This window comes from Monodelphis domestica, chromosome 5 (genome assembly GCF_027887165.1).
Source record: "Monodelphis domestica isolate mMonDom1 chromosome 5, mMonDom1.pri, whole genome shotgun sequence".
In the NCBI taxonomy this organism is placed as follows: Eukaryota; Metazoa; Chordata; class Mammalia; order Didelphimorphia; family Didelphidae; genus Monodelphis; species Monodelphis domestica.
The window spans coordinates 118,231,576-118,245,411 of NC_077231.1; the positions used below are offsets into that span (position 1 = coordinate 118,231,576).

At 37.3% G+C, this 13,836-nt stretch overlaps 1 protein-coding gene across 4 annotated transcripts; it reads right to left on the reverse strand.

Moving 5' to 3' along the window:
- Positions 1–340: 340 nt before the first annotated feature.
- On the reverse strand, positions 341–11,594 carry GPRC5D (G protein-coupled receptor class C group 5 member D). 4 transcript variants are annotated; one of them, XM_001371150.3, is made up of 4 exons: positions 10,357–11,592; positions 8,379–9,304; positions 3,361–3,428; positions 341–1,467 (listed from the first exon to the last, which is right to left on the reverse strand). In XM_001371150.3, the coding sequence occupies exons 2-4, from the start codon at positions 9,256–9,258 to the stop codon at positions 1,396–1,398; spliced, it is 1,020 nt and encodes a 339-aa protein (XP_001371187.1). In that variant the 5' UTR covers positions 9,259–9,304; positions 10,357–11,592; the 3' UTR covers positions 341–1,395. The 4 variants fall into 4 exon arrangements, 3 of the variants coding, with proteins under 3 accessions (XP_001371187.1, XP_056655144.1, XP_056655145.1); XR_008912179.1 differs by adding an exon at positions 4,755–4,892 and having other exon boundaries at positions 1,399–1,467; positions 8,379–11,594; XM_056799166.1 differs by having other exon boundaries at positions 8,379–11,593.
- Between the last annotated feature and the right edge of the window lie 2,242 nt (positions 11,595–13,836).

Sequence of the window (13,836 nt, forward strand, 5' to 3'; positions counted from 1 at the left end):
AGCTATTCACTCTAAGACCTACCTTGCAAAGAGCCGGGCACAGCAAGGCAATGTGGTGCTCAATAACATTTGTCCAATGGAAAAAAATAAAAACTCTGACTAGAGATTCTTTACCCAACCACATAACCTATACTCTACTTTAGGTTGGCCATTATAGTAATAATACTTATTTATAGATATATGTCTTCTTTTTCAAAGAGTTCTCACAAAGGAAATGCTCAATAAATAACTCATTAAATGATCTTATTTGATCCTTCATGTTTAGTGTCATATTTAGCATTAGGAAATAATATAAGCAAAGTATTGTGTAATTAAAGCACTATGTGAATGTGATGTATAGTATTCTTTTTATTAGTTATTTTATTCCAGAATGAACTGGATATTGAAAATGTCCAAGAAATAAGGAAGTAAATGCTCTTTTCAACAAAATCAATTAATCTTCTGGACAGATGTTGAAATCCATAAAGGCATAATCATTAAGGCAAATGTGTGTTAGAAACACCAAGTTCAAAGACATTTGTATGTTAGAAACAGAAGCCAGGCAGACTTTTCATATTCACTATTAAAAGTCCTTTATGAGTATAAATTGGCTTGCTTTTGCTTTTGGTGTTACTGATTCATCAGACAAGTCACTGACCTTATTCCAGGTCTGCTGCTCTACTGAGCAGTCATACTTTGGGAGAAAGCCTGCAGACTTCTCAAGATTTGTGCCAGTGTAGTTTGGGTTTTCAGGTTCTAATGGAATGATAAAGGGACCACTAAAAATCTGAGCACAAAAGACAGGAGTCAGAGTGTTAAAAGCAGACAGGGGATAATTCTCTAGTACATTATGATCTTCCTTTTCTGCCATATAAAGGGAATGACAATTCTTTTAGACAAGGACCTGCCGGGTCCATCAGTACAAGGCAATCTTACATAATGAAAAGAGAATTATATTTGAGGGCAGAGGTCTGGGTTTCATTTGTGCCTGGATTATTTATTGACCATGTGGTCAAGTCACTTAACTTCTTCAGTCCTTGGTTTACTCATCTGTAAAATAAGGGAGTTTATCTTCAACTTGCTTTAAATTCTAAAATTAGATGCCAAGTTTAACAAGGAATTATTGCTAAGAGATGTAAATTTCTCACTGAAGTAAATGAATAAAGAGAGACTCAGTGAAGGTAGAGTGGGCAGCAAGATTGTAATTTTCTAGAAAGTAAATGGTTTTCTGATGAAGAACTGTTGGGGGGGGGGCTCCTTGTAGACCAGAAAAGAAGCAAAGAGAGGCAGGTGCTTCTGTTGCATGGTGATTTCTGTAAATTCAAATATTGTGATGATATCTCTATTGAAGCCCATTAATCAATTGCTTAGGTAGACTCTCTCTTCCCAATTTCTCATTGCTGTTTCTTGTTGCCTTTATAATCCTGCATCCTGTTGGAGGTTGACTTTGGCCCGTGGAATGAAATACTCATGACTTGGATCAACAGTCTGCAAAGGAAGAAACGTCACCATCAGCCATCAACGCTGAACATAAAGGAACAGGGTGCTACAGAGAACTCCCAGTTTCTTCTATACTTACCATGTTATTATTTTTAGAAGAAATAGATTCAAATTTCGCTTCCAAATGTGCCTTACTTACCTTCTTCCCTGTGTCCTCAACCACTGACAATGATCTTTTGGGAAGTTTCTTAAATAGCTAATACATGGAATTGGAAACTGAGTCAAAGAGTTGTTGGACTGAATTAGTCAAATTTCCTTTATTCTGTTGAGCAACTGAAAGAGCAGCTTTCAAGGAGTGAACTGTCAATACCCAGTTGTAAGAGTTGTTTTAAACTATGATTAAGGGGGGAGCTAGGTGGCACACTGGACAGAGCATGGGGCTTAGAGTCAAAAAGGACCTGGGTTCAAATTTGGCCTCAGATACTTCCTAGCTGTGTGACCCTGGGCAAGTCATTTAACTCTGTCTAGCTCTTGCCTTAATGTCTTAGAGTTGTTACTAAACTAGAAAGTAAGGGTTAAAAAAAGTATAATTAGTTAAGTCCCCTGTGAATATATCAGAGAGATCAGTTTATTCAGTTACTAGTTAAAGGGAATTAGTTATGCTTGGTTCTTGCTTCTCTCCATTCCCTCCTCCACTACTCCTTACAACTGGAAATATTCCTCATGGTATTTTTTCTTTCTTTCTGTATTTGGGCTCTATTCTTGAGGATAGGAGATATCTTCAATCCTCCCTACCTGGAGGAGAAAGATGGCACAGTAGATAGAGCAATGGACCTGGAGTCAAGAAGACCTGAGTTCAAATCTAGCCCTAGACTCTTACTAACTATGTATGTGATCCTGGGCAAATCAATTAATATCTCTGTCTCAGTACCCTCATTTGTAAAATGGGGGTGATAATAGCATCTACCTTAAATGAAACAATATTTGTAAGCCACTTTGTAACCCTTAAATTACTAGGTAAATGCTAATTTATTGTTGTAATTTATTATTATTGTTACTTAAATGTCTCTTATTCTTTTCTGAAGTGAAATTTGCTCATATATAGCAAAATAAGAGGATTGCCTCAGTAGAGAGTCTTGGAGAGAAGGGAAGTCAGATTTCAAGATGATGGACAATGACCTAAGGAGACAATTGGTGGGAAAGAAAGACTTGACTCCAGCCAAATGATGCTAAGAAGCTTTTAGTTCTTTTGAATCTGATAATTTTTTCAATTTATTTGAAAAAAGGAGACTTTCAGAACCAAATTTAGGCCATAATTGCTTCAAAATATGAGGGACAGCTAGGTGACTCAGTAGATTGAAAGTTGGGTCTATAGATGGGAGGTGCTGGATTCAAATCTAGCCCTGAACATTTCCTAGCTATGTGAGTCTGGGCAAGTCACAACCCCCATTGCCTGACCCTTACCACTCTTCTGCCTTGGAATCAGGTAAGGGTTATTTTTTAAAAAGACATTTACATGTATGTAAACATATCTGCATGTTTTAGGCATGTGTGTTTAATTAATTATTAATTAAATTAAATTATTAAGATGTTAATTTTCTTTTGTTACTAAGGCAAAGGAGTGAGACTATACCTTTCCCCTTCTCCATTAATATTTAATAATTTATTTCCTGTTTCAAGGCTGCAGTGGATGATTGTATAACTTGACTTTTCCCACTTAGAAACATTAGAAAGGAAAGAAGAACATGGGCAATGTGTGATTTATTCTTGCTTTTGACCCTAAGAATTGCCCTGGATCTGCAAAGCCCTAGGTCTAGCCTTCATCTGATTATGACCCTTATCTTTCTTGGATTCATAGAGCACATCAAAGATGAAATTTGAAGGCTCCCTTTAGCTCTTAACTATTCTCCTCCCTTAGTGAAATTAGGAGAGCACATTTACCTGTAGTTGAATAGGGATACCACATGAAGTTAGTGCTATATCTTCCTCAGCTCCATCACTGTCTCGGGCTGAAAGCCAAAGAGGCACTGGGTTAGCATCAGTCACTAAAAAATAATATATTGGAACTCTAAGGAAACTCAGTGCCCTACAAATAGCCTCTTCTAGCCTTCAGACCAAGAGAGTCACTTAGTAAGGAATTCTTAGCTTGGAAAGAAGGGAGGTTGGCTTTTTAAAAAGTGAAATGTAATGTACTTATTTGCAAGGATACCTATGGTTAATTACTTTGTATTTTAGGTAAGGTCATCTAATGATGTAACATACTACCAAGGGAATGTAAGGCCCTTCAGATTAGGGATGCTCTGTTTTTATCTATCGCATAGCATCTGGAAAGGAGTGGTACTTATAATGTTTGTTAAATTGAATTACATTTGGCATATAGGCAGAAGAACTACCAAGGTTGTAAATAAATAATGAGAGAGGATCCTAGAGTTAAATTAGGTCACTGACATTTTTGATTGATTTTTTTTTTACCCCTTTGGAAAAATATCCTCTTGGCAAAGAAGGTTTGGTCTCATGTAACAATTGGTTAAGAGCACTGTTTCTGGAGTCAGATGACTTGAATTTGAATTCCTCCTGATGATTCCTATCTTCATGATTTGGGAAAGGCACCTAACTTGTTGGGCCTCAGTTTCCTCATCTATGAAATGGTGAACTTGGACTAGATAGTCTCTGAGGCCTCTTCCAAATTGAGATATATGGCCATTTGATAATATGGGGCTCTCCTTCTTGCCAACATTGGTGAGTTTGACAAATAGTTTTACTATTACCATATATTGTATAGTACACCAGAATCTTACCCTTAACTCCAGATAACAAGTTGAATATTGGACTCACCATGAAAGAATTATCTCATGGTAGTAAGTTTTTATTTTGGACCAGATTTCATCAGATCAGACCATGAATCATGCCATCCCAGTTCTTTCACCTCTAATAATAAATTTGTTCCAATTTATAAGAAGTTGGGAATTTTCTCCTTTCAAAATCAAATGAAGAACACAACTTCAGCCTGCCATGGAACTTTTTTATATATTTATCTTTTTCTAGCTTATATTTGTCTTATTAGTTGCACTGAACATTAATTACCATGAGAACAAAGACTTCACAGATCTTCCCCAGAACCCAGAACAGTGGCTTGAAAGGTCTTTAATAAATATTTTTGAATACTAAATGAACAAAGTTTGATTCATTTCATGGTGTCTGACTCATATTAAATTCAATTTAGCAAGTATTTATTAGATACAAGGTCTCATCCCTCCAAGCTGTCCTATACTGCCAATCTCCAGGCTCTATCTGAGCTTAGTAAAAGAAGTACAAATCTTCCTGATTTCTCATACCTTTGGTTGTTCCCTTCCCTGCTTTATCTTCAATCCTCTCACTGCACTTTTTCTGTGTTCTTTCATAAGTCCAAAGTTCTTAATCCATTGTAATCATGCAAGAAGTTGCTTCAACTATTTTAGTCTCAGTTACCTCATCTGTAAAATGAGGCAAATAGTAGCAACTACTTCAGAGAGGTTTCTGTAAAGATCAAACAGGATAATCTATGAAAAGTATTTTGCAAACCTTAGAGTACTACATAAATCCTATTATTAAATTAATAGTTATTTGACTGAATGTTGAATTGAAATTTATGAAACAGAACTTTACGAGACCCTAATAAATAACTTTCCTATTAATAATGTTTTATACAAATAGATAATCAACAGTGCTTGTTAAGCTTTTACTTTGTGTCAGGCACCATGCTATGCGATAGATAAAAAAGAAAGGCCAGTTCATGCCCAATGGAAGAAACAGCAGGTAAATAAGTATATAATATATATATATCCAGGAAAGTAACTTCAGAAGGGAAGACTAAAATAGCCAGGGAAAGGGGAGACTGGGAAGATCTGCAGAAGAAGACCTTTGAACTGAATCTTGATAAAAATCTGGGATGTCAAGAGATAGAGATGTGAAGAGAGTATTCTAGGCATTGGGGAGAGCCAATGTAAAGGCACAAGGATGATTGGTACTGCTGGACTATAAAGTGCATGGATGGTTGGGGAAGGGTGTGAAAAGAATGGAAATATAGGAATAAGTCAGACCATGAAGGGTTTTAAATGCCAGGGGACTTTTATTTGAATCCTGGGGAGAACAGGGACTTCAGAGCACAGAGAGTAACATGAGTGGGCCTATGGGAAAATCATTTTGGCACTTGTGTGGTGTTAAGATTGGCTTGGGGAGAGATTTGATGTAGGAACATTTCAAGTGAGAGGTGATAAGGCCCTCAACTATGGTGGTGGCTGTGAGTGGAGAGAAGGGACACACATATTGGAAAGATGTTGAAAAGAAAGAAAAGGCAGGATTTGGCAACAGATTTGATATGTGGAGTGAGTGATTGGGAGGAATCAAGTTCGATGCTGAGATTGTGAACCTGAGAACCTGGGATGATGGTAGTGACATCCACAGTAAGAGAGAATTATACAGTGGGAGAAAGTATTTTTCAGAGGGAATAATCTATTTTGAGGGAGAAGAGATTCCTTAAAGTTTATAACCACAAACATGACTGTATGATAATATGTCAAGACAGTTTTCACCTAGTCAGGAAGAAAAATGTTTTGGGAATCATAAAGTTGTTATAAATTTTGACTAGCACTAGTTGGCCCTTGCTAAATTGTATAATGATAATTATCCCATGGGGCTTGTGTTTTGCAGGAACACTTTAAATATTAGTTCATCTGACTTCTAAACTAATGTATGTTCTGGAACCAGGCCACTATGTATAGTATCTCCACCATGGACTCACTCAAACTATCTCAACCTGTCCAGAAACTAGGATACCATTCCTGATTCCCCTAGCCCTGACAAGCAGAGCCTTTTGCTTTCTCTAGATACAACTAGGCCACTAAGCTATTTCTTGTACTTTTCCCAACATGCCCCCATTGGTATCCTTCCTTTCTCTCTGCCCCACTTCCCACTACCTTTCTGGCACTTCTTTTATGTGATGTCTTCTCCCATTAGAATATCAACTCCTTAAAGGTAGAGATTGTCTTGTTTGTGATGTAGCCTCAGCACTTAGTATGGTACATGGAACATAGTAAGTACTTAGTAAATGCTCCTTATATCTATTTATTATCTACCCTAAATACAATAAAATCTTAATTTAGAAATGGAATTTTGAAGAGCAGATTGCATTTGAAAGTGTCCTGTGCTACTTAAGATTCCATTTCTAAGGTTTATTGCCTTAACCATTCTTCACAGGTGTCTTGGTCTGTCCCTTTAGTCATCTTTATGATTTCCTTTAAACTCTCTCCAAGTTTCCCAAGCATCTCATTAGCAGGGCCTAAAACTGGACCAAGTAGTTTTGTATGGGACTGTCCAGGGCTAAACACAATGGGAAGATTGTGTGTTATCACTCCCATTTGTGTGCTTAATTTAAAGAAAACAAAAGCAAACAAGTCAGTGCTATGTAGCTTTCTCATCAGGAGTTTATCCATCATGAACTTCAGATTTTTTTTCTGTACTTGGATATATTAAAGCTCTTTCTTTACCTTGTCACACTAGAGTTACACCATAAATGAACAATGTATAGTATTAGTGTTGGAGGCTTATTAAATTGACCTGATACTAATTAATAGGAAAATGCAAATAGGGTTTATTTTGAAGTCATATTTATAATTAGCTATGGATTTAAAACAATTTTAGGAAGCATCACCTGCAATTTCATAAATTGGTGCCTCTATGTGTTCAAGGGAAGGTTTTTATTAGTCATTGTTTGGATGTGATGAGCCTACCTTGAGCTGTACAAAATTAAGCAATTAAATTAGATGTCTTGGAGGCTTACATTCTATAAACTCACCTATAATAAATGGATTTCCCATTGAGAAATGAATGGGACAAAGTGGTAGCATTTAATACTATGAATAATCAGCCCCCAATTCCCAAAGAAGCCATAGTACTACAGGATTTTTGGGCAAATATCTTAAGCAATCTTGCTCTTGAGTCTCAAATTGTTATTCTTAGCATCAAAGGGCTAGGTCTGGAAAGTATATTAAAGGTCATCAAGTCAAATACTCTCAATTTTAAAGGTGAGAATTCTAAGACTCAAGGGGATATCATGTGACTTACCTAAGGTCCCATTGGCAGAAAACATAGGAGATGAGATTTGAACCCAGGTCCTTTGACTCCAGAGCCTAGTACCTTTTTCACTGTACTATATTCTGGACTTGTCCTTTAGTAGAAAGATGAACAAGGAGCTTGTTCTTGAATTAAAAGACAGCAACTAATCCTCTGGCATAGAAAGAAAATGTGACCCAAACGAAGGTATTTTTTTTTCCACTAAGGTTTACTTATTGGAGTTTCTATGCATGAACTCTATTTAAACTTTCTTCTTCCCTCTTAGGATAAATTTACAAGGTTAGAAATGCCAAATGTCTTCTCACAAACTTCTTTTAAAAAGATCAGATATAAAGAAGTTTCCTGGGTCTTGTGATGTTAATGAAGGTATATTGATTATTAAGTGATGAAAAAGGTTATAACCAACATAGGTTTATTACATCTTATTTGGGTCAATTTACTCTATGATTAACTGAAGGAATATCCAGAGTTATTTTTAGGTTTGATTTTTTGCAGTTAGCCAAAGCAGCTCGCTCAACCATTATATATCACAGTAGTTGCATAGCTCAAACCTGATATGACATTTGGTAAGAGTAGCTGCTTTAAACAGTTAGCCATGCACACACTCAGAGTCAAATTGTCCTAATCTGGTGCCAGTGATTCATTTCCTTTTTGGTTCCTCCATATAATACTCTATATTTTAAGGGGATTAGTTTTTTATTTACATTCTCTAAATGATCCCAAACATCTCCACTTCTATGACTGCTCTGCTGGATCTCACCTCACCTCAAATCTGCCCATTCCTTAAAACCAATCAGCTTGTTTCACTCTATTGCTCCTTGTTGTACAAAGGTCTATATGCTATTTACCTCGAGTAAGATCCTGGGTCTCCAGTTTGAAGCTCTGCTGGAAGGTTGGAGCTTGGAAGGCATTGTCATTATTACATGATCTGTAGAGATCATAGAACTCGGGCACAATGTATGTCAGCAAGAAGACCCAGGCATTGGTGACCAGGGCAATGCAGATGACAGGATCATCCCATCTGGGCTGCTGTTGTAGTTGGGGGTTGCCTCTTAGGAGCATGGTGATCCATATTACCCAGATAATGATTGAGAAGACCATAGTGATGAAGATATATGTACCATGGCACCTCCAGGCTTCACAAGGGCCACAGAAGATGGCCTTGGATACAAAGAAGGTTAGGGCCATCAGGAAGAGGACATAGGTTAAAAGCACAACAAAGTCTACATTAAGTTGATTTATGGTCATATGTATAAACATTGGACCTCGGTTCATCATGAGGGTGACATACTCGATTGCAATGATGATCTGTAACAGGCTGACACCAATAGCAATGCCCAATAGTGTTGGCCATGAGAAGGATCCTCTTCCTCGGACCAGCTTCACCAGGTTAGATGCATGAGCCAAGAGGCAGGAAAAACAGAGAGCAAAGAGGACGCCAAAGAGAAAGTAGCGTACAGGACCAGTCTGTAGATTGAGTTTGACGATGAAGGCAAAGGTGAGACTGAAGAGGCCCAACACACTCAGGAGGAAGACAAATTGGGTGGGGAGGATGTTCCATCGATTGCAGTCTTGAACTTTATACATGAGAAAGAGCAGTGCCAAGAGGAATAGAATTGTTACTACTATCCCTATGGCTGCCAGTGACTCTAGAACAATGCCCCATGCTTCTTCTGTATTACAGAGGAGATAGTAGTCATTAGTGGTCTCAAAGCACTCCGAAAACATGGTGACACTTAAGTGGCATTGAAGAGAATATTCTTCTCAGAGAATCCTGTGGAAACATGCTGATAGTCAAACTTGAGGGAGATATACCCTTCCTTTCCACCCCCAAAGAATGATTGCTAGTAAGTTAGTCATGAGAAAGGCCATTATTAACATGTTCTATTACCTAATTAAAAAAAAAAACACACACTTTGGGAGCAAAGAAGTGAAAGCTTTAAAACCATTCAGAAAACCAGAGTTGGAAATTATTTATGCCAACTTAGCTTAATCTTTTCTGTTTCTGGAAAGACAAAAAACACAAAAAAGGAACCAAACCCCCCCCCCCAAAATATAAACATATTCTGGACCAAACAGCAGGCATCTCAGAACCAAACACAAATCTATCACATAGTATTACAAGACTCATTTAGATGTGATGGTAATAACTGGAAAAAAGAAAAATGTCCCCAAATACCAAGAATCCATTCCTTTAAAATGAGAACCCCTCCCCACAAACTTATTGATGGACCTCCAACTTAGCAATCACATCCATGTTGTGCTCTTTATTGAGATCATCCCATCGAATGTTACACAAAATCTTGAATTTTTCACAAAATTGTACTTGGTCTGGTTTTCCAATTATATCTGACCCATTTTTCCTGACATTAGTTGAGATCACAGAAATATTTTCAACACTACTTTAAGTTTCTGATGGTCACTCCATCCATGATTTGTAAGAGAAGTGTTCCTAAATTTATAAAAAAAAATTGATTGCCAATAGTTTATCTCAGTTCAATTCAATTCATACTTACTAAAAAAAGTATATGATATGCTTCCTTCATTTATGGAGTTAGAGCAATGACAGAGCATCAAGATCAAGTAAAATAATAAAAAAAATTCCCATGTTGATAATACTTTTCTATTGTGAGTTGCTGGATACACACAGACAAAAGTGTATATGTATACATATACACATATGTACATAGATATACATAATAAACACATGGGGATAAATATATATATATACATATATATACATTCACATGTATTCTCACCCATTTTTTCCCAAGTCAGGAGAATGCAGTGATCTAGGTTCATAAGCCATATTTTCTTTTAACTTACCTTTCCTGTGTCCTATCCTGTCTGCAAGCTGCAGCTGTAGTGGCAGTGAAGATGTAGTTTTCAATGAGTAAGAAGAGGAAGGCCAACCTCAATGGCTTTAATCTCTCCCCAAATGGGCGGGCAAAGAGAAGGCCATCACCCAAGTTCCTCATGCAGCTAGTAAAAAAAAAAAAAAACAAAACCACCATACCAAGAGGACACACCTATTCCAGTTTCACAGCTACCGTTCTCTAGGGAAGCCCTTGTCACTCACTTGCAGATCAGAGGGTCTTGCCTAAGTTTAGGAGAGAATCAAAAACACTGGTTTCAGATTAGCTTTGAAAGACTTATAGAATATGAGCCCAAGTGAATTTATAGGATTCCAAATTCCCATGATTCTAGCAGATTCTAGGAAGATATCAGTGAACCTAGAGTGAAGACATTTCCATTACCCTCCATCCAAAATCCTAGCAGAGGGAGTCCCAACTAATTTGTTTTATCTTGTCTATAATTCAGGGGGAACAAAGTATTTCCAATGGTTCAATAAAGACCTGATATGTACTAATGAGAATTGCATCAGGACTGTACTCACCAGAGAGAGGAAGGTTTATAACCATAAACAAAGCTAGTCCTGGGCAAAATTGGGAAAAAAATTGTTTTTGCCCTTTTTGTCCCTTGGGAATCCCTCCTCTCCAACCCCCCTCCCCATTGCCTCACAGAGGCACATTTATACTGCTAGGTGGGACAGTGGATAGCACACTGGGCTTGGAGTCAGGAGGACTGAGTTCAAATCTGAGCTTAGACACTTATTAGCTATGTGATCCTGAGCAAGTTAGTTAACCTTAATTTGCCTCAGTTGCACCAACTATAAAATGGGAATAATAACAGCACCTACCTCTTAGAGTTGTTGTGAGGATTAAATGAGATAATATTCGTAAAGTGTTTAGTGCGGTGCCTGGAACATAGCAACCACCACATAAATCCTTGTTCCTATTGCCCCTGTATGTACAGGGTTCATTATGGGGAAATTACATGGATTCATCTTTCCTACATTCTCTTCCAAATTCTAGATTATCCTTTTCTCTGTACATGAATATTTATCTGTCCTGTTTCCTATTTCATTAGGAAACTGTTCAGTAAACCTGAAATGCTACAAACCAGTTGGTTGATTATTGCTTAATGTAGTACCCTTTTCTAGGACATTTTTATTTTAATGGAAAAACATAATACCCAAACACAAAGGTATAAGATTTGAACTCTTTTGTCTGGCTTCTAAGCTCTTCAGTTACATGAATCCATCTTATTTAACCAATCTTATTTTCTATTACTTCCCATTATGCATGCAATTTCTTTATGAGAGAGTAGAGTACACCCATGGGGTCTCAAACAGATATGCTTCCACCCCCCCACCCCACGCCTCTGTGCCTTTATTCATGTTATCCCAGCAAACCAGAATGCCTCCTTCATCCCTCTGAATTCTGCTCATATTCTAAGATGCAAATCCTGATCCACTTGTTTAATGACACCTCTAAGTCTACATTGAGCTCCAATTCCTCTGAACACCTATGATACATATATATATAATGTACATTATGCAATGTAACAGGATTATATTATTTTCTTTTGTTCAATAGGCTTTGGTTAGTTTTGTCTTCTTAACTGAGCTTTAAGTTCCTCAAGGAGAGGGATGTTTGATTTTATTCAATTTATTTCAACAAACCATTCCTGAATCCCTATTGTATACAGGATGCTGTACTAGGAACTAGGTAAGACACAATTTAGAGAAATTTAGAGAAGGGATGGTAATTGCTATCACAGAGCTTAAAGTCCAGTAGAAAGATATGATACATAGATGAGCAGGATAAAATATTCAAGAAATGGCTAGCAGTAATCTGGAAAGGGAAGCACGATTTCATCAAGAAGTGTTCGCTTAAATGAATTTTTTTCCTCTTTCAATGTTGCCAGTCTAGTAGATCAGAGGAAATCTGTAAATGTGCTTTACTTATTAACAAAATCTTATTTTAGTTGAAAATTTTCAGTGAAAAGAAAAGGCAATTTATTTTACTTGTAGATAGGTCTGTTGAAAGACTTTTTTTTTTTTTTGAGTGGAGTGGTAGTGGATGGGAGCCAATATTATTAGTTAGCTTTCACAATTTTCATCCATTGCTCTCTCTATGGTGCTAAGGAGAACAAGTCTAGTCCCTCTTCCACATGCGACTCTTTAAGTACTTAGAGGGAGAGAGACAGACACAGGCACAGAGACACAGAGATAGACAGAGACAGAGAGAAATAGTGAGTCTTGTAAGTCTTCTCTTATCCACGCTAAATATTCCCAGTTCCTTCAACCCATCTCCAAACAACATGAACTAGACTCTTCACAATTTTGATTGCCTTAAGGATACTCTCCAGTTTATGTATGTCCTTCCTAAAACATGCAAACCAGAACCAAACACGATACTTTAGATGCAATCTGACCAGAGGAGAAAACATGAAGGTATTACTTTTCTAGACATGAACATTCTATGCAGTATAGTGAAATCTAATATTGTATTATCTTTTTGACACCACCACATCACACCACTGATTGATATTGAGTCTGTAGTCCAACCAACCAACCAACCCACCAACCAACCAATCAGCAAGCATTTATTTAGTGCCTATTATGTGCCAGATGCCAAGCTAGGCTCTAGTACTATCATTCTCAAGTCCTTATCTGCATCCTTCACATTGATACTCAGTCAATTAAAAATCAATTAGGTTTCAGCAAAAGTATTTGTTAACTTGGTAGTATAAGAATAATTGGTATAAGCATTCTTCCCCCCCCCCCAATTTAGGTCAAGTTCTCTCCTACAAATATATACAAATCCATGGTAAGAATGCAGGTTCAGATTTAGAGAATAGTGGTAGTAAGACACAAACATAGGATATACATGTGGCAAAAGAGTTACAATTCCTCCTGATAGTCCTTTCTTGTATATATAACCAGCATTCTTCTCTGGTACACAGAATCCTCCTTGAAGCTGTCTCCCTCCTTGAGTGTCTTTCCACATCAATTGTCCTTGGTGTGTCACTCTGATTCCACTTGGATGTATTATTTCTATTAATCAAATCTCTCTGATCCTAGATGGATGCACTGTATTTTATTGGTTTAATCTCTTTAGTAACATAGTCAATAAGGGTAGGGGAGGAGAGAAAAAGAGAGAAGGGGAGAGGAGAAGAGAGAGAGGTACCAGAAGAGAGAGAGAGAGAGAGACAGACAGAGAAAAAGAGATGGACAGAGACAGACAGACATATAGAGACAAAAACAGAGTCAGAAAGAAACTAAACCTTTCATGGGCTTGGCTCCATCTGGAATCCTCCAAAATGAAATGTTCTGTCACTGAACTGGTCTATCACTTAGCTGAGCCACTGCTGAAATGTGTTCATTGTTTAAAACCCATAGCAGCTTGGTTAGCCTGTTTGGTTAGATGATCACTGCCATTCCTTCTTGACATTATAAAA

What these genes read in the sequence shown, in the direction of transcription:
- GPRC5D (XM_056799166.1), bottom strand. Translation starts at nt 9,258, where the DNA reads ATGTTTTCGGAGTGCTTTGAGACCACTAATGACTACTATCTCCTCTGT. An exon ending in GACCCAGGATCTTACTCGAG is followed by an intron (nt 3,429 to 8,378) that starts GTAAATAGCATA and finishes TTTGGCTTTCAG; the next exon opens with CCCGAGACAGTGATGGAGCT. An exon ending in GTATCCCTATTCAACTACAG is followed by an intron (nt 1,468 to 3,360) that starts GTAAATGTGCTC and finishes CTTCCTTTGCAG; the next exon opens with ACTGTTGATCCAAGTCATGA.